Source organism: Panthera pardus, unplaced genomic scaffold, assembly GCF_024362965.1.
Source record: "Panthera pardus isolate Hobbes unplaced genomic scaffold, ASM2436296v1 HiC_scaffold_20, whole genome shotgun sequence".
Taxonomy (NCBI): Eukaryota; Metazoa; Chordata; class Mammalia; order Carnivora; family Felidae; genus Panthera; species Panthera pardus.
Window position 1 is genome coordinate 28,667,980 of NW_026526766.1, and position 24,036 is coordinate 28,692,015.

Genomic DNA, 24,036 nt, shown 5'->3' on the forward strand with positions numbered 1-24,036 from the left:
GAGAGAAGAGAGCACTCTGGAAGGTCATGCACTAGCAATTAAATATTAGGCCTGGAAGTGACACTCATGCTTCCATTTATAACTTATTGGCTAGAACTAGATGGCAGTCACAGGCTACCAGAAATTGCAGTCCTTCTATGTATGAGGATTAGGGACTGGGGAAGAAGAACTGGGAATATTTGTAAATAGCACTAATGACTGCTCACCACCCATGGAGACTCATTTAGAGGGTTGTTGTATAATAGTTCAAGTGTGTGGTCTTAGTGTATGGATTAGAGTTGTCCCAGGCAATGTGGAGAAGAGCTGGATAAAAGAAAGAATTTGAAGGAGTAGAATTTAAAGGTTGATAATTGATTGGGTAGAGTTACAAAGGAGGGAGGAGTCAAGATGAGGCAGAACTCTTAGACCCAGTGGAAGGTGATGCTGCCATAGCAGACAGAAGTGTGGAAGTTGGTGTGTGTTAGGGAATGGTAGGGGCCCAGTCCATGCCCTGCAGGCCTCTGGAGCAATGCTCCTTAAGGAGTAGTCTGCCAGCCAGTGCTCAAACAGAGAGTAATCATTTAAAAACTATTATAGTGGGGTGCCTGGGTGGCTCAGTCAGTTGAGTGTCCCACTCTTGATTTCAGCTCAGGTCATGATTTCATGGTCCTGAAATTGAGCCCCATGTCAACACGGACGCTGCTTGGGTTTCTCTCTCTCCCTCTCTCTCTGCCCTTCCCCCTCTCGTTCTCTCTCTCTCTCTCTCACTCAATAAATAAACATTAAAAAAACTATTATAGTAATTATTTTCTTCTTTCCCATGTTATGGTTTATTCTGGTTGCGCTTATGTTAAATCCGATCTGATTATTTAATCAGGGCTTGTGTTTTGTAGGGTTTTTTTTCTTTTGGTGATTTGTTTTCATTATGTTTTACAAAAGTGTTGACCTGTAACGGGAAAAAATAACTAGCCCTTCGCCACAGATAGTTTGAGAAGTATTGCTTTGAAGGTAAGGACAGGGACTTAAAGACAGAGCTGGAGGTAAGGAGCTGAGTCCTTTCCATAGGGAGGTTAGTTGAGTACCAGAGATGTGAGCAAAAGACAGATTCCAGAATGAGAAGAGGGCCCAGGACTGTGAGCCTGGGGGACATCCAATGTCTGAGAGCAGAGATGTAAGAGGGGGTGTAGACAGTATAGTCTCCTAGGAATCATTGGAGGTGATGGGAGATTAGTAGTGACAGATGCCACAGAGAGTCAAGGAAAAGGACTGAGGTCAAGCTAGATTTGGCAAGAAGAAAATCCCTGTGAATGTTTAAAAATAAACTTTTAGTGAAGTGGTATGGTCAGATACCAGATTTCAACATTGTAAGAAATGTGTGATCATAAAATAGAAGAGGGTATGGGCTATTGGCTGGGAAAGTTTGATAGTAAGACAGAGGCAAAAGCTCGAATGGTACTGTTGGGCCAAGTAAGGGAAAGCATATTTTGCTGTTACTGGGGTTTTTTGTTGTTGTTGTTGTTGTTTTGTTTTATTTTGTTTTGTTTGCTGTAGGAGAACCTGAGCAGCTTTAAAGGCTCCTATCAGCTGGGAGGTGGGAGAGTAGATGTGGGAAGGAAGGAGGCGGTGGCCGTGTTCATGGCAGGAGCAGGAGTGGAGAGCAGAGGTCATGAGTGAGCCTGGGGGGGTGGGAATGGGCTCTGCCTGAACAGGAATGGAGCATAACCCAGTAACTGCTGGTAGATGGCAAACTGAGGGTGGTTAGCAGGAGAAATGGATGGGAACTCGCAAGTCTCTGTGGCTTCAAAACCGAAAATGCATGGTAGGGCATTACAGGGGTGAAACACTGATGTGGTCCGAGTTCAGTGAGCAGGGACTCAGAAGCCCTGGTGAGAGCATTGGTGAAATGGCTCGAAACAGCATGGGTCCAGCCTGGGAAATTCAGCTTCATACTCCAATCACTGCTCAGTAAATAGGAGTTACTGAGAGACAGAGTCCTGGGGAGATGGGGAGTGGGCGTCGTATAATCCCCATCATGGTTCAAAGAAGAATAAAAATGTGGTAAGAAATGGACTTAACATAAAATTATTTAATTAAACTTACATCTGATATTTAGAAACACAATTGTTATTCATTAAAAGTATGAAAAAATACAAGTATGTTTTAGGTACTGTAAACATTATAATATTTGAAATGCACCTTAAAACCCTCTACCTGTCAAAATCATCTGTTAATTAATTTCTCATTTTCATGGACTTCTCTCTTAAGTATTAGAATGGGGGAGGGGCACCTGGGTGGCTCAGTTGGTTAAGTATCTGACTCTTGATTTGGCTCAGGTCGTGATCTCGTGGTTTGTGGGTTCGAGCTCCACATCAGGCTCTGTGCTGCCAACACAGAGCCTGCTTGGGATTCTCTCTCTCTATTCCTCCCCTGCTTGTGCTCTCTCTTTCTCTCTCTCTCAAAAAAAAACCAAAACAAAACAAAAAACACAACAACACCAAAAACAACAACAACAACAACAAAAAAAAAAACAACTTTAAAAAAAGTATTAGAACGGGACAAGAGCTGGGCAGAGATGCAGTGTCTGTTGTTTGTCCTCACCCCTCCCTTCCCTGACCTAATTTTGCTCCCTTCATACTCCTGTACCCAGTTCTAGGTTTTCCCCTCACCTCTGTGGTTTTCTATGATGGGCTTCTGTTCGGTTTTACCTGTGACATTAACACGCGGTGGCATGCTGTGGTTACTCTGTAGGATTGCCCTGCAGTAGAGGGCAAGAGCACTCTGGAGTCCAACTACTTGAGTTCAAATCTTGGTAATCTTGGACACTTAGCTTCTCCCCACATCATTTCCTCATCTGTAAAAGGGGATAAAGAATAAAAATAGAATAGAATAGTATTACAGTAAACATCAATTATTTCTTCTTCTAGATAGATTATCTCTAACAGATGTTTTCATTGCTTTTCGCTAGTGTCCAGTTTTTCATAAAGGCACTTAAAAAAAAAAAACCTGACAAATCATGGCCTTTGCCTCTGGATAATGGAGAGTTGTCAGTATATGTTAGTAGGTCTTGTGCCATCAACAAGACGGCAAAGAACACAGGAAGGGGGAAGGATAAAGGGATTCTGTGAGGACAAAGTCAGCTTGTCTGGAGAGGTGTATCCACAACAGGCCACGCTATGATTGATGAGTTCTTTGTTGTGTTCTATTGACATGTCTAACAGTTTTGACACAGAAAAGCTGTTTTCTAGTTTTAAAGTTTAGATGTTTATATGAAACCTTTAATTGTTGTTAGTGCCAGGAAACAAATCAGTGTTGATGAAGATACATCTCCTAAGGAGGAATGAGATGTTGCAGTTCAGCAGGTAAAGAACTTTTCCACTGCCTTTGCTGGTCAGTATGACTTCTTGAAAAAGGAGTAGAAAAGTGAAATTTCTATTTTCTGTAACTGTAATGTGTTCTCCTAGGAATCCTTTTGCGATCACTCTGCTATAATTTAGTTTAAGTGGCACTTTTAGAAAACTGGAACAAGTTCTACTTTGCAAGCAAGTAGCAATCAAAGGGATAAATTCTTTTCTCTTTGAAAATAGAGTGAAATCACTTCCAATCTGATCTTTGCAACCCAATGCCTGCTGATACTGTGAGCATAAACACATTAGGCACCAGAGAGGAATGGCATCTGGATGCTGAGATGGGATCGGAATAGCCAGAATAAACACAAGCTGCCATCAGGGAAGCTGAATTCCATCATATCACATCATGTTCAAACATAATTCAGGGCAGTCATATACTGATGTGAGTAAAATCAGTTTTTGTTTTCTGTTTTCACATGTTAGACCTCTCTCCCTCCCCCCCTCCCCCCTCCCCCCCCCTCCCCCGCCCCGACTGGTTATAATATATAAATCAAGCCACAGCTGACAGTGATTTGCTTTCTTTATCCGGAAAAAGGCCTTTGACTCTAGTTCTGACTTGGCCTCACTGCACTGATCTTCATCACAGGCACTTTCTTTAATTCCCACAACAACATTAACTCCAGTTGTTGTGTTTTTTCCCCCACATATACATATCACAATAGCTCTTTCATTGCAGGATCACAAATTATATGCAGTCACCCTTATATGCTTCATGAAAGCAGTAAATTTAAAGAAAAGAGAGTCTATTTAAAACTTGAGACCAGAGACCATAGTTTATCTTATTTACAGTTTGGTTTAAAGATTGGTATTTAATCTTTATTAAATCATACATATCATACCACATGGTAATCCTGAAAAGTGCTACATATTTTTATTTATAGTTAAGGGAATAAAGCAAAATCCCCTTTTCAGTATGTTATCTTGCATTATTTACTCAGTGATAAATGACATTGCCTCACAGGTATGAGTTTTGCAATGAAAGACCCTATTGTAGCATATATTTATACCACGGGCGGGGTGGGGGTGCAGTGCAGGCTGTTAGAATTAGGGTTCCAGAGGGAATTTAAACTCTGAATATCCTGGTACTTTGTTCAGTTAAAACATATAGCTTAATGTTGTTTTAACACTGCATTTTTACTTGAAGTAGAAGAAAAATAAAAAGAAATGAACAAAAGGGGAAAGCTTAATGTTAAAATGCTGGAAACCAAATAAAGTGACTGAAGGCATATTGGCATATCCTAAACTCAAAGATCAAAACTGTACCAGAGATAATGGTGATTATCTGATTGGCTTGTTTCTGCTGTTTAAAAATAACTTCAACTTTGAAAGTTTATTAACTGTTTAAGGCATCAGTGAACCATTGCTATCAAATTGGCAAGGTATTAAAATGAGCAGCTGAGGGGCGCCTGGGTGGCTCAGTTGGTTGAGCTTCCGACTTCGGCTCAGGTCATGATCTCACAGTTTGTGAGTTCGAGCCCCGCGTCAGGCTCTGTGCTGACAGCTCAGAGCCTGGAGCCTGCTCCACATTCTGTGTCTCCCCGTCTCTCTGCCCCTCCCCTGCTCATGCTCTGTCTCTCTCTGTCTCTCAATAATAAATAAACGTTAAAAAATAAAAAAAAAATAAAAAAAAAATAAAATGAGCAGCTGAAAGAAGAGTTCTGAGGGGCCAGACACTTTAATAGCTACTCAAACTTTTGGGTGGAAAACCTGCTCCATGCTATGTCAACTTGTCCGTGATTCATGAGCATTTCTACTGAGAAGGAAAGAGCCAGGTATTTTGGAGAGAGGATTAGTCTTTTAGAGTATACATTTGTCTTTAAATACAAAGAATTAAAAATTTAAAAGTAAGTAAGAGGAAATACCAATTTTAAATTAAAGTAGAAATTGGTCCAGGCCCCCTTTATTCAGAAGTTTGGATAATTTAAGCGGAAATGGGTTGCCGTCATGCTAAGCACAAAAACAAGAGCTTCCTAGTAAATTGTTCTTATAAAATAAATAGTATTTTAGGACTAATATATTTGAGGCAAATGTGCTTCCCCAAATTCATTAAACACTTACAAGATATCATTCCATTGTTTTCTGAGCTACCATGATTTCTGATAAGTGTTGTTCTGATGAGACGCCAGATGTCATTTGTGTCATTTTCCTCCTGTATGTAATATCATTTTGTTCTGGCTAGTTTCAAGATCTTTTTCCTTATTTTTGGTTTTTAGCAGTTTGTGTCACACCTAGCTGTGGTTTCCTTTGCATTTATCTTGCTTGAGTTCTCAGATTCTTGAATCTTTAGATTTATATCTCTCACCAAATTTGGAAAATTTTAACTGTTCTAAAAATAAATGGTTTCTTTTGTGATACTTTCAGATTTACCAGAAGATTTGCAAAGATACTATAGAGTTCCCATATATGTATCACCCAGCTTCCCATAATCTTACATAATCATGGTGTATTTGTTAAATTATAAAAGTAAATTGGCACAATGCCACTAATAACTACAGTTTTCCCACTAGTGTCCTTTTTTATTTTCTTCTTTTCCTGTTTTGGGATCCAGTCTAAGATACTACATTACATTTTATCATCATGCCCTAAGCCTCCTTCAATCTGTAACAGTTTTTCAGATTTTACTCGCTTTTCATTGTGTTGACAATTTTGAAGAATACTGGACAAATATTTTTTAGAATGTCCTTCAGTGTGGGTTTGTCAGATGTTTTATAATACTTAAACTGAGCTTATGGATTTGGAGAAGAATACTACAGAGGTCAGGTGCCCTTCTCAATGATTGAATCATAGGATGGGATAATGATACCAGAATGACTTATCACTGGTGATACTAACCTCGATAATGTGGTTAAGTGTATGTCTGCCACATTTCTCTACTCTAAATTTTGTAGTTCTTCTTTTCCATTCTCTATTCTTTGGAAGTGAGTCACTAAGCGGAGCTCATACTCAAGGGGAAGGAAATTAAGCCTTACCCCTGCCTTTTGGAAGAGGTAGTATCAATTTCTGTTATTTGGAATTATTTAAGGAAGATGTTCCCTTCTTCCCCATTTATCAATCATTTGTTTTTATCAAAATTGAGTTATAGGTGTTTATTTTACTCTTTGGGTTCTAATCCGATACTGTCATTATTTATTTTCCTGCTCAGATTGTTCTACTTTTGGCTATTGGAAGCTCCTGCAGTTAGTTCCTGTGTCCTTTTGAGATGCCCATTCTCCCCCACCCACTGCCTTTTTTTTTTTTTTTTTTTTTAAGCTTTCTTACTTTTGGGATCTATATGATGCTGTAGGCTCATCTTCTGTTTTTCCTGCCCCAGTCCTAGAATCAGCCCTTCCTCCTAGGAGTTCCTTTCATTGGAAAATGGTATTTAGGAACCGTAACCTGGGTGCTGGTTGTTGTCACTGCTCATTATTTTTTAATGTATTCTTTGCTGCAGCATTCTTATTCACCTGTTCTTCTTGGACTTCAGTTCTATATATGTTAAATCTTTGACCCAAAGTACCTGGGACTGTGTTCATTGATTCATATTTTTTCTCCCTGGTCTTCAGATTGCTAATAATAATATTTGCTATATAAATATTGCCATATAAATATTTTTGCTATATAAATATTTTCAAGATTACTTATTCTTCTATAATCTCTGTTAAACTTCAGTGGATTTTTTATTTCAGACATAGTATTTTTCAGTTCTTAGAATTTCCTTTTTTTTTTTTTTTTTTAAGTAATTTCTTTTTCTCTGCTGAGTGTACCTTAGTTCATTCATTACGGTATTTGTGTCCTTAACTATGATACTAATAACTGCTTTAAAGTCCTTGTTTGCTGTTTCTAGCATTCTAATATTTGGGTCCACTCATGTCAGTTTCCATTTGATTGCTTTTTAAGTATGGGTCATATTTTCCTGTTTCTTTTTGTGTTTAATAATTTTGGATTTTATCTTGGACATTGTGATTGATACTTTAGTAGAAACTGGATTTATGTTCCTCTGAAGAGTATTAATGTTTTGTATTTGTATTAGGAGGCAATTAACTTGGCTGAACTTAAACTTTCAACTTTGCCTTCCCTGAAGTGGGCAGCAGCAGAAATCTTACTTCAGTTCATTTAGCCATACTTGGACTATTTGGTCTGCCTCTAAATGCATGGTTCAGGGGTTCCATAGAAAAGTAGGCAGTATATATGCAGAATATGGGCCTCATACCTTTTCTGAAGTTTTCCTTCTTTACTTTCCAGGTACTGAGTCAGTCCTGAACTCTGTTTTCTGATTTTTTAGCCAGTAAGGTTGCAGGTCTCAGTCTGAATTTTAGTAGTATAGTGCCAACTAGGGTCTGCCCTCAGATGAAAAGCAATAACCCAGGAAACTCAGTGCCATTCCCTTCTCCCAAGTGTTAACTCCCTACAGTTTCTGTCAGCTTTCTGTTCATTCTCATGAACCTTCAGATTTTTATTGTTGATGTCTAGAGTTTACGAGTGCTATCAATAAGAGGATGGGTTTGATATAAGCTACTCTGCTATTACCAGAAGTGGTACTCTCTTTCATTTAAGAGGAAGAACAATATTAATTAAACAATCAAACAAAAAATGGAAAATGAAAACTATAGTGCTATAAAGAAGTATACAGTGCTATGAGATCTAATAGGGAAATTGACTTAATCGGTGAGGTCTGGAAAGTTTTCCTTGAGGACATGGTTGGGAGAGAGAAAAAGTTAATAAAGAGAATAGAAGAGGATTCCACATAGTTGTTGAATGAATGAGCAATATGGTCCAGCTTTCTTTGCATCTTGGCTTCTTTGCATGTATTCTTATCCCCTCAGTCTTTAATCATCTCTCTAGGCTTCTGTGATGATGAAAGGGAGGGAATCTGTCGCTATGGTGCCTAGAAAGTTATACAGCAAACCATGGCCTGCATGAAAACTTCTTAAGCCAGGGGACTTGTGGCTGTGGACCATTTAATTGGTAAAGTGGATTTCGTGGGTTTCTGGTCAGTATGATGAACTGAATTATGAGGAATTCCCCACCCCCCCCTTCAAGTATTTAGAAATGCTGGGGGCATCTGAGTGGCTCAGTTGGTTAAGCGTCCGACTCTTTTATCTGAGCTCAGGTTGTGATCTCAGGGTTGTGAGTTCAAGCCCCGTGTTGGGCTTCATGCTGGGTGTGGAGCCTACTTAAAAAACAACAATAACAAACAAAAAACTTACCAAGTATTTAGAAATGCTGGACAAAGTATAACACACACACACACACACACACACACACACACGCAGATTCACAACCAAGAAAGAGTTATCCTAGTTAACCAAAATGGAGAGGGAAAATGTAGGCTTAATCGCAAGGGGGTTGGATCCTGATATATACCAAGGAAGAGGTGTTTGGCCATAGACCTAGTACCTGTGGAGAACTGAAACTGAGATACCTGTATAAAGCCAGAAGCCATGAAGGGGCAAATGGAGAAAGAAAATTCCATTACACTGTCTCAATAGAGAGGCAAGGAAAATTTCTGTCTACTTGGCGTTATACATGGAAAGAATTCCTCAGACTAAAGGAGCACACTGAATCTTGAGCAAGCCATATAAAAATAAATTCACATTTAAATACATCAAATGAGACAATAGAACATCAAAGATAATGAAAAAGTATAAAAGCCACTAGGGAGAAAAAAACAGATACATATCAAGAAATGCAGATTAATATCAAATGCCTTATCAGCACAAAGAAATGTCAGAATATAGTATAGTAATATGTTCAAAGTACTAAGTGAAAATAACTATCAGCCTAAAATCTACACTTAGTTAAGTGATCATTCAATAGTGAGGATATAATAATGACATTTTCAAACATATGGATGTTGAAAGTTTACTACTCATGGACTCCTGAAAGAATTACTAAAGACATACTTAAGTAACAAGGAAATTGTGGCAGAGTGTATTTTCCCAAAATGGCCATAACAGTGTCTACCTTCTCACAGGCCACTCTGCAGTATGACCTAGCCACTCTCCCATCAAGACATGAAGTTGAGTTCCCTCTCCTTGAATCTGGACTAGCTTAGCTATACAACTCTTTTTGAAACCAATAGGCTATGGTAGAGTGATACCACAGTGACTTTTGAGGCTAGGTCAGAAAAGGTCATTCAGCTTTCAACTGGTCCTTTGGGACACGTGCTCTGAGGCCCACCAGTTGCCATATAAGTTGTCCAGCTCTTCTGAAACCTCTATGTTAGATGGGCTGTGTATGACTGCTCCTGGTCATCAGAGCCCCCAGATGAGCCATCCTCTTACCACTGAGTGCCGTAGTCATTTTCATAAGATTCAGAAAATGGCCCAGCTGAGTGATACCCAAATTCCTGACCCACAGAACAGAATCAAATGGTTGCTTTTTGAAGCCACAAAGTCTTGAGTTAATTTTTCAGGTAGCAATAGCAACTGGGACAAAATTGAACCCTGACAGGATGAATGGAATGCATAAATCAGTCATGAGTAAGGAATCTGGTAAACAAATACAAGTAAGTATTAACTTTTTTTTTTTTCCTAAGTTGGATGAGGGTTGTTAAAGATGTGATATTGGGCTGCCTGGGTGGTTCATTCATTAAGTGTCTGACTCTTGACTTCAGTTCAGGTCATGATCTCATAGTTCATGAGTTTGAGCCCAATGTTGGGCTCTGCACTGGTAGTACTGAGGCTGCTTGGTATTTTCCCTTGCCTCCCAGTCTCTCTCTGCCCCTCCCCCTCTTGCATGTATGCCCTCTCAAAATAAATAAACTTAAAAAACCCCACAATGTGATATTAAGACATTAGCAACAATAATGTGGAAGCTGATATATCAGAGAGTGGGGAAGAGGAGAGACTGAGGGTAAAACTTTCTAGGGTCTTATTATTTAGAAGACTACTAGAGATTGACTTTAAGTAGGCACGTTAAAGAAATAGATTGTATAACTTATGAAACAGTAGAGGGAAAAAATATTTCAGAAATGCAGCAAAAAGCAGAAAGTAAAAGCTAAGTAGCAAAGAAATCATGGTAGATAGAAGACACAAAATAGGGGCGCCTGGGTGGCTCAGTCAGTTAAGCCTCTGGCTTTGGCTCGGGTCATGATCTCACATTTCGTGAGTTTGAGTCCTGTGTCATGCTCTATGCTGACAGCTCAGAGCCTGGAGCCTGCTTGGGATTTTGTGTCTTCCTCTGTCTCTGCCCCTCCCATGCTCACGATCTGTTTCTCTCTCTCTCTCTCTCTCTCTCAAAAATAAATAAACATTTAAGAAAGAAAGAAAGAAAGAAAGAAAGAAAGAAAGAAAGAAAGAAAGAAAGAAAGAAAGAAAGAAAGAAAAAGAAAGAAAGAAAAAGAAAGAAAACATAAAATAAATTGGTTGAGATGAGATCAGTGCTGTTATAGCAGTAATCATGATAAATGTTAAGTAAATTAACCTCAGTTATTAAAAATGATAATTATATGTTTTAAATACAGCCAACTGTTGCTTTAAAAGGATACTCAAGGCAAAACAACCCAGAGCAGTTAACAATAAAAATAAAGAGATAAAAAAGATGTATCAGTTAAAAACAAACCAAAAGAAAGTTGGTGTGGCAATACTAATCTGAGGCCAAATGGAATTTCTAGGTGTTTCACCCAGGGAACACTTGCACCAGGAGACCTATATAGGGATGTTCATTGTAGCATGGTGTATAATAATGACAAATTTAAAAGGATTTAAGTATCAGTAGGGAAATGTGTAGATAAATTGTAGAATATTCATATAGGGACACTAAGCAGCATTTACAAGACATGAGCCAGATTTATGTGTATCTACATGGCTGTATTTCAAAACCACTGAGTGAAAGAAATAAGTTACAGAGTAATATGTCAGTGTGACATTTCTAAATACAAAATAATACATTTGTGCTTCTAAGATTCCTTCTAATTCTGAAATTATTTTATCAAATTTCACAGCAATAAGCTATGTTCCTATGATTATATGCATTTGAGTGTCTGAGGAACTGTGCCCAGAAACAGTATACTTCAGCAAGTAAACTGGCTGTCATTAAGAGCAATCACTGTATTCTACAGAAGGAACACACTTGGAATAGCAGAAAGCTATCTTCCTCTGAACAAGTAGTCTGTAGAATGAAATATTTTGTAACCACTCATAGTGTGCTCAGTGGTATACGGTAAATTTCTCCTTTTCCCTTGACTTGCTTACAAGGAAAGAGATGTGGCATAAAGAGGGACAGGTATGAGAAGAAAAAGTGAGAACCATTTGGAGAAAGATGTTTTTTAAGCCATAACTTTCTACTAGAACCTATGCAAGCCAGAATCCCTGCTCTGTAGATAGCTAGACATAGAAGTCATAAATGACCTCAGATGTCAATTCCACAGATATTTGCTGAGAACCTACTGTGTACGTTCTACTCAACGTGGCCATGCATACAAAGATGAATCAGGAATCTCTAGTTGTTTTTAGACCATGGAAGGGTAGAGGTAACTGCAGAATGAGGCAGGATAAGGGAAGGGTCATGAGAATCACACATGTGGCTTTGTAGCTTGAAAGGAGAGTGAAATTATTTTCTTTAGAGGTATCTGGAATGGCTCTACAGAGGCTATTTTACACATTTGTAGGTGTGTGCACTTCTGTTTGGCGAGTGAAAGTGGCAGGGCAGTTTCTTCAGTGTGCCATAACTGTTTAGCATTTGATCCTCTCTTTTGCCCCCTCCTCCCACGTTTCTCAAGAAAAATATTGCTGTACGTTAATCCTTTTGAAGCCTTTACTGGTGTTGCTAAGACAATCATTTAAGCGTTTAAAATACATACCACGCAGTACACTTATTTTAGAGGCAGCAGTGGTTAGCCACTGGAAACTAACCATTGGGTTTGATAAAGGGGGGAATTTTATATGTTATGGCTTATGACAGAGAATGGAAAAATGCTTCAGTGAGACAAACTGGCATTTTAAATTGGAGCACAATAATAGCAAAAAGTGCTGAAGTCAACAGACTGCTTAGAAATATGGTTACTATTTGCTGAGAGAAGCCTTACAAGGTGGCCACGTACTCGCATTTGCAACCACAGTTAGTTCAGTTCTTCCCTAAACGTGGGGCTGTGACCCTGATTGACATCAGTGAGAGTTGTGAACTTGTCGAGAAAGGAGATTCAGGTCATCTAAGAATCCAAGGCAAGGAGGAAATAGGTGTAATAAGCAACGAGTTTAACAGACTTACATACATATTGTACACAGCTTAGGTTGGAAACCATGCAGAGGTGACCGTGATCTTCTGAATCTTCTGGGGCTGGCCTAAAAATTCTCCTTTCCCCACAAAGCTATTACAGTATGAAATGAGTCTAGTCCATATGACTTGAAGGATAGGAATGGGAGCATGGGAATACAGGAAGACAGTCTTAGGAGGTGACATTTGATTTATGACTTGGACAACATAAAGAAAATGGCCACAAGAGCTGGAGAATGAGAATTGCAAGGGAAAGAATTGGCAAGGAGAAAAGCATCAGAAATGAGTGACCTTGGCACATTGCTTTACCTCTCTGGGCCTCATTGTCATGATTTGTAGAACTAGACAGTTGCACTAAGCCCTAAGGAATCTGTCAGTTCCAGAATGCAAAGAAATAAAAACTTAGTTAACATAGGCAGCAGGGTCGAATGTTTTTGTTTGTTTTTATTTTTTTCCAGTTTAATTGATGTAATTGACATACAACATTGTATTAGGTTAAGGTGTATAACATACTGCTTTGATATGGATATATTGCAATGTTTGTTTTTGAAGATGGCAGCCCCTGGGAGTGTTTGAAACATTGGGAATAGGATAGAAACACTGAGAGGAAGAAGATGTTGGCAAGAGAAAAACATTTTTTGTCAAATGTAAGAAGATTCCAAATTAGTAGGAGGAGATAGAGTTTGAGGGAAAGCTTCTTATTTCTGATATTTCCTGTCTTGTGAAGGGTGCTTAATTACTGTAAAATTCTTGATCACTTTACTCCTTCCCTCTTAAAGGAGGTGGAGCGGGAAGAAGAAATCGAGCATGTTCTGTTCCTTTGAGTTCCTCCCTTTTGCTTTTAGGCCAGCAGTCCTGACCTTGGAGGGCTATTCTCCTTACTTCTCCAGGCCCTAATTCTTACCTGGAGAGGGTACCTTTTGTGGGAGCTTTGACCTGATCCAGTGTTTCCTGTGACCCTGGGGGTAAATCTATTGAATTTTGGGATTGAGTTTTCAGGTACCTTTGGCTCCCACACTAAACCATCTTCTCCAGTTTAACCTTCACCTGTAATAATAGTGATATTTTGGTATCCCTCTGGCATATCCTCATCTTATATTTCAGTGTGTTCAGAATTTGAGTGGGCAAGAAGAGTGCTATTCATTTGGCCCTTTCATACCCCAGAAGCTAGGATTCAAGGGGAAAGGAATTAGCCTTGGGGAGAAGGGATACTATTGTTTTCTTTGAGTCAAAAAGGAGAAGGCAATAGTTGTGAAGAACTACAGATACTTGAGCCATGAGGGAGTTTCAGAGATTTGAAATAATCTCAGTAAAGTGGGAGGCCAAATAGTTAGCCGAGAATGAGTCAGCAGGCATGGAACTGGAAAGTTAAAAGAAGAAAAGATTTAGAACTGCAGCTATGGGGAGTGTACTCAAGAATCCATGGAAGAGAAGCAAATGATTCCAGTTAGGGTGACGAGGTGATGTTAACAGGCTTGGATGGATGGGATTCTCAGGCTGCCTTATTATCGGCCACCAGGGACAAAAGTGGTGACAACTGCTCTATAGAATACATTTTATTCTTAAATTATATTAATTTTTACAAGTAAATGAAAGGATCTATTAGGGTTAGACTATGAATTATTCTTTACATGACAAGTTCAATTGCTTTCATGCAGAAAAGAAAACACTCTGTCTTCCTCCCTTGGCCTATTGATTCTTCTAAAGCCCAGGCGAGTGCCAACTTCTTTATAAAGTAATCTCAAAATATTCTTTGCATCCCTGATTTCTCTCAGTTCCTATTACTTTTAAAGTCAAACTGTATATTGCCACATACAGTTTGGTGAAGGGTGGGAGAATAGAGAGTAAGGAAGGATTTCAGGAGGTGATTGCACTTGAACTGGGTGTGGAGACAGAATAGAATTTGGCAGGTGGCTATGGGAACACTCCAGGTATGGCCACTGCCTAGTCCAAAGAGCAGGTCATATTTAGGGACAGACTGTTGAGCAGGCCCTTTGGCTAGAGGACACGGATGCAAAGGGAGTATGGTCTCCGTGCCGGGAAAATAGCTTGAAACCAGATTGGACAAGGATGCAGGAAGCCAGGTTTTCCACCCCCCTCCCGCTTAGGGTAGGTAGGATTTTCCTGAGGAAGTAGCCTGTGGAGAGGTAGAAAATGAAAATTCAATAGGTTTGATTTCTGGAATGAGATTCTAAAAGGAAGGAAATAAGAGTCTAGTAGACAGGCAGATAAAATCTGAGGGGAAGTGAGGAGGAGTTAAACAGAATAAAAAGGGAGGGTTCAGTTTTACTTGAAAAGTCAAGCAAGCGATGTTTTGTAGTTGATACAAGAATACCTCCTGATATGTAGAAATACAAAGATTATTTTAAATATATCTACCCTGTCAGAGTTGTTATTTCTTTCCCCCGTTTTCATTTTTGGTAAAAGAATAAAAAATAAAGAACAGCATATGCTGAAAGAAATTAGGTACACAACAGGGACTGAAATAATTTCAAATAATTTTTCTTATAGCCGGATTGCTATTATAAAATAAGAATACATTTTGATTCAGAACTTTTATGAAGAACTTGAGCATTTTATTACAACATCTGTTTCTACATTTTAATTTCTCTTTTTCCTTTTATAGGTATTTGCATACTATTTTTTTTTCAAGTGAGAAGACCTTTTTGTTTGCCACAAGAAGGCTATTATCCAGAATGTTAATGGGTTTTCAGCTATTAAGATGTAATGATATACCTTGAGTATTTAACTATAAATTTGAAAAATCTCCATGAACAATCTCAAAGGAATACTTAGAATGCACTCCTGGTAAATTGGCTCATTTTCCTGTAATTTACTGGAAGTGCTGATATGAGAGCAGGCCTAATGTGAAAAGTACATTAATCCCTGGAGTTACATTTTATGTATTAAATTATTACTCTCAAAGAATAAAACGTATGAGGCCATTTAGCCTTCGTTCACATTTGTTACTTAGAATCACAGTAGAGAAACAATCACTTATCTTTGATGCACAAAATTAGAAATGATGCATTTAATATCTTTTAAAACAAGAGGCGCAGTGATGCTCAGTTATGCTTTTGCATAACAATTGCTCTTTCCCAGAACAAGGACTGTTCTAGTTAAGAGCAAGAATCTTCAGGCTTTGTGGAGGCCCCTTTCATTCCATTGGTAATTGAAATATTTTTAGAAACCCATAATGCAGCCTTCTTTGATGTCAGTCAGAAAGATTAGTCTGCCTTCTAGCCATGAGCTTCTACCACATTGGGGGATTATTTAAGGAAGGAGTCAGTTTGCTGAAGTGAAGCAGTGGTTGTAGGAACATTTAGGGTCTTGTTTGGAATTTTGTCTAATGGTGTTTTTCTTCTTTGCCAGGGGACTGAAAGAGCCATAATTATGACATCAGGTGTTTTTTTGGTAAGCGGCCATTTATGATTCCGGAAGATTAAGGCAGCTAGGAAGCCCCTTCTGAGATTTTAACAAAGCTCTCGAACAACAACCAACGCCATGGACACAAAGCTGGACCCTTCCCGGGATGACCTACCTCTCATGGCCAACACCAGCCACATACTTGTGAAGCACTATGTACTGGATTTAGATGTGGACTTTGAAAGTCAAATCATCGAGGGCACCATAGTGCTTTTCTTTGAGTCTGGAAACAGATTCCAGAAACAGAGTGGGTCCACCAAGGAACCCTGCCGATCAGAGTCAAACGAAGCCTGCAGATTTAGGATGCCTGAACCCTGCCATAGTCCTGTGACAGATACAAGGACCTTCTCCTCTAAAACAAGATCTAATGATTTTACAATCTGTGGTAAAGGTGAAAAAGATACTTCTGGTAAAGATGGTAACCATGACAACTGGGAACAGGCTTCTGGGATTTCTAGCTCAAAGTACTGCTGTGACACAGGGAATCATGGGAGTGAGGATTTTTTGCTAGTGTTGGACTGCTGTGATTTATCTGTGTTAAAGGTTGAGGAGGTGGATGTTGCTGCTGTGCCAGGTATTGAAAAATTGACAAGGTCTCCCAAGCTCACAGTTGTTTCTGAGGAGCTCAGGAATCAGATTGTGTGTGAACTTGTGACTCTGCCTGCAGATCGTTGGAGGGAGCAGTTAGACTATTATGCTCGTTGCAGCCAGGCTCCTGGCTGTGGGGAACTCCTGTTTGACACTGACACTTGGAGCTTGCAGATCAGGAAGACAGGGGCTCAGACAGCTACTGACTTTCCTCACGCCATAAGGATACGGTACAGCACCAAACCCCAGGGGCGATCAGTTACCTGGACCTCAGACCAGAGTGGCAGGTAGGTTATCTGGGCGCCCCACAGCCCCCTGCCCGTTCATCTCACACACTGGGAGAGGAGCCTTTGCAGGGACACTCTCAGGAGACAGTCTCTGCAAAGATGCTCCTCTTTATTCTGTGGCATTACCCATCTAGCCTCAAATCCCTAGACCCACGGTGAAGCAGGTAAATTCCCAGGCATGCTCAACTCTTAATGGGATTATTTCCCTTAAGTCAGGATGAAAAGATTACCTTATTAAGCCCCTGTATTTCTGAGTTAGGAGATTGAAAGTCAAGCCTAATGATTAAATCCCGAGCCTACCTCTCTGTTGGGATCTCTGCTGGCGACTTGAGTGCTGTAGATGGAAGCGATATGTGGCTCTGAGCAAATACTTTCTCAAAGTTCCTTCAGATTCCCCCTGAGGGAACAAACTGCCGCCAAGCTTTGTTGGTGTGAGGCCTGCTAAAGTGGTTCCAAATAACGCCAGCTCTGCTTGGGGACTTTTCTTACTGTACCTGTGTCTTGGCAGCTGTGCCTCCCAGACTGTCAGTTGTCAGGTAGCGTGAACCCCCACAACACTGGAATGGTGTGTTTTTGTGGGGTGTGGCGGTCCTGCTGAGACTGCACACTTGCTCCTTTGGCGCTGATTCTTCATATTTGACACCAGGAGCCTCTGGGTTTTTCGTGTGGAGAGAAGGAATTGATGAAGCATCAATTTCCAAGGGCACGTTAGGTTAGGCAGCCATTTGTTCTGTTCTTCTTGCCCTTCCTCCCACAATTGTTCGAGGTTTTTAGAATTTGAGGATTTTTAAATCAAACTTTTTTGATTCCTCATTATTTTACTTATGTCTTTGTGCTAATGTACTGCAAATCGATAGGAATGCTGATCTCCATGATCTTGTTTTGAGCGCCTTCTTTTATGGCATCAGACTCCCTTGACAGAAGTGGTCGTCTCTGGAAATTGCTTAGATCTCTTCCCTAACCCCCTTCCCCCTCAAACCTTTTAGATTTGCTTTTTTTAAAGCATCACTTTAATTTTGGGCTCTAATTATCCTATTCCTTGCCTCCAATCTTACCTCTCTGCTCTGGTCTCCCACTCTACTTACAATGAGTTCAGTTCTTGTCTTATTTCTGTTGGAGTCTGAGACAGTCTTTGGGAAATTGCAGGGTTGGTACAAACTTACACCAGTACAAAAGCATACTGATTTATGTATAGAATAACTTATTGGATATTCTTGGGAAACCAGGAGAGAAAGAAATAAGTGTTCTTTCTTTTTTTTTTTTTTTCTTTTTTAAGTTTATTTATTTATTTTGAGACAGAGGGAGAGCGCCAGCAGGGGAAGGGCAGGGAGAGAGGGAGAGAAAGAATCCCAAGCAGGCTCCGTGCTGTCAGTACAGGGCCTGACGCGGGGCTCAATCTCACAAACCGGGAGGTCGTGACCTGAGGAGAAATCAAAAGCTGGACACTTAACTGACTGAGCCACCCAGGCTCAAAGAAACAGGTGTTCTAATTGTATCTTTAAAATTTTTTGAAATTATTAAGGATAGGGTTTTCAATGAGATTTAACAACATATGGTCTCTGAATACTTGATTAGGAAATCGGTTTTTAATACTCCTAGATATTTCATTTTTGAAATAAAATAATGGGGAAGAAGAATCTATTAATAGTAATTGGAAGAAATATTCATTAATGGCCTCACACATGGCTTCCTTCTCAGTGCTCACTACACAGAAAGAGATTAGATTTTTGAATTACGTTCCATGTCAGGTGTGAATTACGTATGGATAAATGCTGCTTTCTGTAAAGGAACTGAAGGGGTGCTTGGGCACATCTTGTTCCTGCAAAGGTTGTCTTGGCAAATTTACTTGTAATGTTTCCTCATCTGATAATTCAATAAAATGCATGATCATAGCAGGAGTTTAAACTGTATCCTTGGAAATTTGTGATTATGTGTTAGTAAATAAATGGCATTTATGCAGCCTTACGAGGATAATAAATTTTGTTTTAAAAAAGAAATCCTCAAAAGATGTTTCCTCTCCCTTTTGTCCTTTTTTGGGGTAATTTATGGCCACTAAATCTTTTTAAACTCTCCCACATGCTTAAGAATAAATCTAGGTGTATATTGGTAACTGTTTGGATAGTTTAAGGACTTTAAAATGCCTAAGGATCCCAGGTTGCTAGACAGAAAAAATTCCTCAGTGATAAGAAGTTAATCATCATCAGGGTTACTAGGCTTTATGAATACGATTGTGTGAAAATAGAAAATTTTACTATTGTATGAAAAATATAATTGGGTAGAGCTTATTTTCTCCAAGGCATAGAGTCTGCTTTTATTAAAACTAACATTTTATCCTTGAGTGGCAGAATACTATCTGCATACCTACCATAAATTCTTAGTCCTGGATAAGAAATGTTTTATTCTCATTTTACAATTAGGAAAATTGGATAAAGTTACTGAAAGCTCCTAGAAAAATCCATGTTTCAATTATAAGAGGGAACTATGTTTCTTACTTTTGATCTTTACCATGTCCATTTTTATGTGCAAAGATTTCAATATGTTTAAAAAATAATTACATTAGTTTTCAATAAATTTCTATTTTTAATCAGTAGAAACTTAAGAAAATCTCTAAATTGTTAATACCTTCCCTTTTGAGTTCCATCAGTACCTTCTCCCCTTGTCACGCTCCCCCTGCCCCATGTTGAAAATAAAACTTAAATTATTTAATTTGATAATATATAAATAATTATCATTTAGGAGATCAGAGGATCCCAGGCTGGAATGCACATTGTGACCAAACAATCTAACTGTATTAAAAATGTATGAAACAACCTCGCTGGCAGGGGTTGGGGGAGAAGGTGCTGACCTGTCACTTTGGAAATGAGGGGAGTCTGTAAAACTAAAGGCAAAAGGCAGTGCACCTCAGTACTGTGCTGTAGTTGATTAAGGTATTTCCCATGGGGATACAGGTTAACAAGTCCAGGACCACTATACATGTCTACTGGAATTGAGCAATTCAGTCAGTTATGTAAACCTGGGAACCAGGTTTCCTACTTTTGAAGTGGGAGGTTACAGAGAGCCAGGGGAGGACCTTAGAATGATCTATGTGCTGATAGATTAGAATTGGGGGCATCACTGTAAACTTATGTTTGGCTTAAGAGGGATACAGATGGTTGTATGTAGAAATACTGTAATTATAAGTAGGTGTTTTCCAAGGGTTAGCATGAAAGCATAAATTTCCTTGCTTGTCAGCCAAGAGGGTCTAAAAGCACAGTGCCTGGATCTTGGTTTTTACCATTCTCCAGTAAGGAAACCAGGGCTTCTTGGAGGAATGGCTAGGACTGGAGGAAATAGACAAGATGAGCCCTGGACACCTTGTAGTGCCAGAAAATAAGGAAGTGCTCAAACAGCAGCAGTAGTAGCCTGCAATTGCGAGTATATGCCCAAGGTCCAAGGAGCCATCTGAAAGAACTCCTAATGAACAAAGCTGGGCAACAATGTAAAATAGTTTTGGATGATGACCTAAAGTATAAAATAAATATTCATGAGTTCACATTGATATAAATATTTGAATAAACAAATGGAGGCGAACAGACAAATCTAAGGTATAGAAGTTGTCCAAATTATGTAGATACTCTATCCTCAAGGAGATGGAACATAACTCCTGGCTCCTTACCAAGTATGGACTGAGAAAAATGAGTAACTTTACATTAGAAAAACCTGACAATCATGACCTGTCAGTGAGGAGGTCAAAATTAACATCAGTAGTGATGAGTCATGTTGATAGTGTGTACCCTTGGTATGATGTGATGAAATGACATCTTTGTGATTGTCCTCCCTCCAAACCCATCATCCCAATGGAACCAAGAGAAAAACATCAGATAAATCCCAGTTGAGGGACATTCAAAAAATACCCAACCTGTACTCCTCAAAACTCTCAGGGCTAACATAAACAAAGAAAAGAAAGTCTTAAACTGTCACAGTCCAGAGGAGCCTAAGGAGACATGAAGGAGATAAAAATAGTATATCCTGGAACAGAAAAAGGATATTAGGGAGAACCAAGGAAATCTGAATAAAATACAGACTTTAGTTAATAATGTATCAATATTGGTTTATCAGTTGTGACAAATATACTAACGGAAAATGTTAATAAAAGTGAGTATGGGGTAAATGGGAAATCTATGTATTATCTTTTGCACTTGTAAAAATAAATCTAAACCTGATCTAAAATAATGTTTATTAAAAAAATAAACTACAAATTTGGAAAGCAGTCACCATCTTTATACCTTAAAACCTCCTTTTTGTAAGGGAGATTTTTATCAAGTGACCGTGTTTTCTGGGGAACTGAAAATGTATTTGAAGCTATAATAGAGTATTTCTTCCAATAGTTTTCAGTAATTTCTTCTTCCCCATTATTATTCTAGTTCTAAAGTGAGATATCTGGGGGTGCCTATGTGGCTCGGTTGATTAAGTATCCGACTTCCGCTCAGGTCATGATCTCACCACTCGTGAGTTGGAGCCCTGCGTCAGGTTCTCTGCTGACATCTTAGAGCCTGGAACCTGCTTCAGATTCTGTGTCTCTATCTCTCTCCCCTTCCCCCACTCATGCGTTGTCTCTCTCTCTCTCTCTCTGTCTCTCTCTCTCAAAAGTGAATAAACATTTAAAAACATTTTAAAAAAATAAAGTGAGATATCTGGTAGTGTGAAAGCTACAGTTTCCTACCGAGGTTTAGCCATTGTGGGATTATGGAAGATCTTGAACTGAAATGCTCTTTCTTGCCTCAGTCATTACAGGTGACATTTAAAAAGGACTGCCAAAACAAACATGTATGTAACAATTTGATACAACATGCTTCTTGAAAACTCTGTTTACGTTTTGTAGTGTGAATGTGTGTGCCCTCTCAAACTATTTTGAAGAACTATTTCAGAACAGGGACTGAGTCAAGAATGTGTTAAGGAGTTATTGTTAAGCTGGGAAGGAAGGGGACTTAATATCTTTTTGGTTCTAGATCCCTAGTATACCTAAGAAAAAAACTTTTAGAAATGAAAATCTTTAAGGGTGGTGTCTGGCTGGCTCAGTTGGTTAAGTGTCAGACTCTTGATTTCAGGTCAGGTCATGATCCCATGGCCATGAGATCAAGCCTGAGTCTGCTTAAGATTCATTCTCTCTCTCTCTCTCTGCCCCTCCCCTCTAGACCTCTGCCCCTCCCCTGCTGGAGCGCGTGCATGCTCTCTCTCTCTCTCAAAAAAAAAAAAAAAAAAAAAAAAGTCTTAAAAAAAAAAATAAAGAAGGGGTGCCTGGGTGGCTCAGTCAGTTAAGCATCTGACTCTGGATTTCAGCTCAGGTCATGATCTCACAATTTCTTGAGTTCGAGCTCTACATGGGCTCAGTGCTGACAGTGTGGAGCCTGCTTGAGATTCTCCCTCTTTCTCTGCCCCTTCCCCACTGCACTCTCTCTGTCTCTCTCAAAATAAATAAATAAATTTAAGGGAAAAAAAAGAAATGGAAATCTTTAATTCAAAGTTTATGTACGTTTCCATTTACTTTTCTTTTCCACTGAATAAAATGTTATTTAAAACCAAAGCATTCTCTCTGGTAACCCATTCTCTTTTCCCTTAGGATCATTATAATAGTCGTGGAACCAGCCAAGTGGTGTAGATAATCTGGGTTTAAGCTGATGACATCACTGAACAGGAGTTGGAGTTGAAATTCAGTTAAATATAGGAAATTTATTTTTAAAGCCCCACTTACTTGGATCATCGTTAAAGATAAGGAAACTGATTAGGAAAATACACTATAATTTAAAGTAATATTAAAAGTTTTTAATTCCTTACATCACTATGATGTTGTTTTAGACAAGACCAGAATGAAGTTGGCAAGATACTAAAGAGAATAATTTTTTTCAATTATGTTTATTATTTAGCTATTGGACCAAGGAAAATGTAGACTTCAGGAGTATTTTTAGTTTGATATCCAAACCAGATGTTAAAACATGTTCCCCCTCCCCCACTGAAGTAGTTTCATTGTTTAATATCTCACTATAAAGGAAAGATTTAAGAGAATTGAGCAGATCTTTTGGAAGAGATTTCAGGTCTGAAAGGAACATTTCTACAGCTAATCCTTTTTTTTTCTTGCTTGCTTCAAGAAACCAATACAAAATTCATGAGGACTGAGGTAGGGATGCACAATAATGCTGTGATACCATTGTAAGAGGAGGAAGTGATAGTCCCAAACTTAAAAGTTTGCAAGCGTTCTACTCTAGCCTCTTTCTCCCCTTGCTGACATTGTAGATCTATCTCTGTTTCCTAGAATCCCAGGAGAAAAGGCAAGGATGGACTGTCTTAATTTACAAAAGTAACCCAAATGACTAACCAACCAAACAGAAAAACCCTGAATAACCAAACATCAGTAGAAAATAACAAATCACAATGACCTATACCAAAGAGCATAGTATGTTGGAAAGAAGCTGGAAAGTGAGAGCCAGGAGACCTGAGGACTTGTCCCTTGTCCGAGCTGTGCTGCCCATTAGCTGTTTGACTTCAGATAAGGCATTTTACTTCCCTGGAGCTTAATTTTCTCATGTGCTAAAAAGAGATTTCATTGTAGGATCTCCAGATGAGACTTCCAGATGAGAAATACTGTCTTTGCCTTTATAAACAACTTGCCTATTCTGTACCCAAAACACTTGCGCTGAAAAGTGGGGAGTTTCTGACTCAAAGCCACTTCCATTCAGTCCAGTTCATTTTGTACACAAAATCTGAGTCAAAGTAGCATTCTCCTTGTACCTGCCACATGTCCAGTATGATTGATGGATCCTGGTTTCAGTAATTATGCCATGAAGGAGAATATAATGAGGAAGGTGTGTGTGGAGAGTTGAGGGGAGAGAGTGAGTCATAGTTGACATTTCCTATTTTAGTAGTTCGGTGCTTGGTTTTTGTGGCACAAGAAAGCAAGAGGGTTGCTTGCCTATAACTTGGGTTTAAGGAGAACATGGAGTCTTACAAAAGATCAGGTGCTGGAAAGGGAAGAGATGGTAATGAACTGAAAGAGGCCTGATGACTTTGTCACCCTGGCAAGTTTATGAAAGAATCCGACCCACCGGCACTGTTAACATCTGCGGCCCCCTAGCCTCCAGTGACCAGATCAGTATCTCATTATGGGAAAACACCCCAAC

General features: G+C 39.1%; 1 protein-coding gene across 16 annotated transcripts in view; it reads left to right on the forward strand.

Annotated features, from left to right (window-relative positions):
* The window catches only part of AOPEP (aminopeptidase O (putative)), a 342,850-nt gene that overhangs the window by 20,422 nt on the left and 298,392 nt on the right, over positions 1-24,036 (forward strand). For 15 of the 16 annotated variants that reach the window (XR_008424187.1, XR_008424185.1, XR_008424186.1 and 12 more), the window contains exon 2: positions 15,954-16,882. Coding sequence is in view for 13 of the 16 variants with exons in the window: in XM_053907863.1 (XP_053763838.1) it covers positions 16,086-16,882 (797 nt within the window). In the remaining 3 variants the exon portion in view is untranslated. Of the gene's footprint in view, positions 1-10,662; positions 10,776-15,953; positions 16,883-24,036 lie in introns of those variants that run through there. The other variant, XM_019423454.2, reaches the window with a different exon arrangement.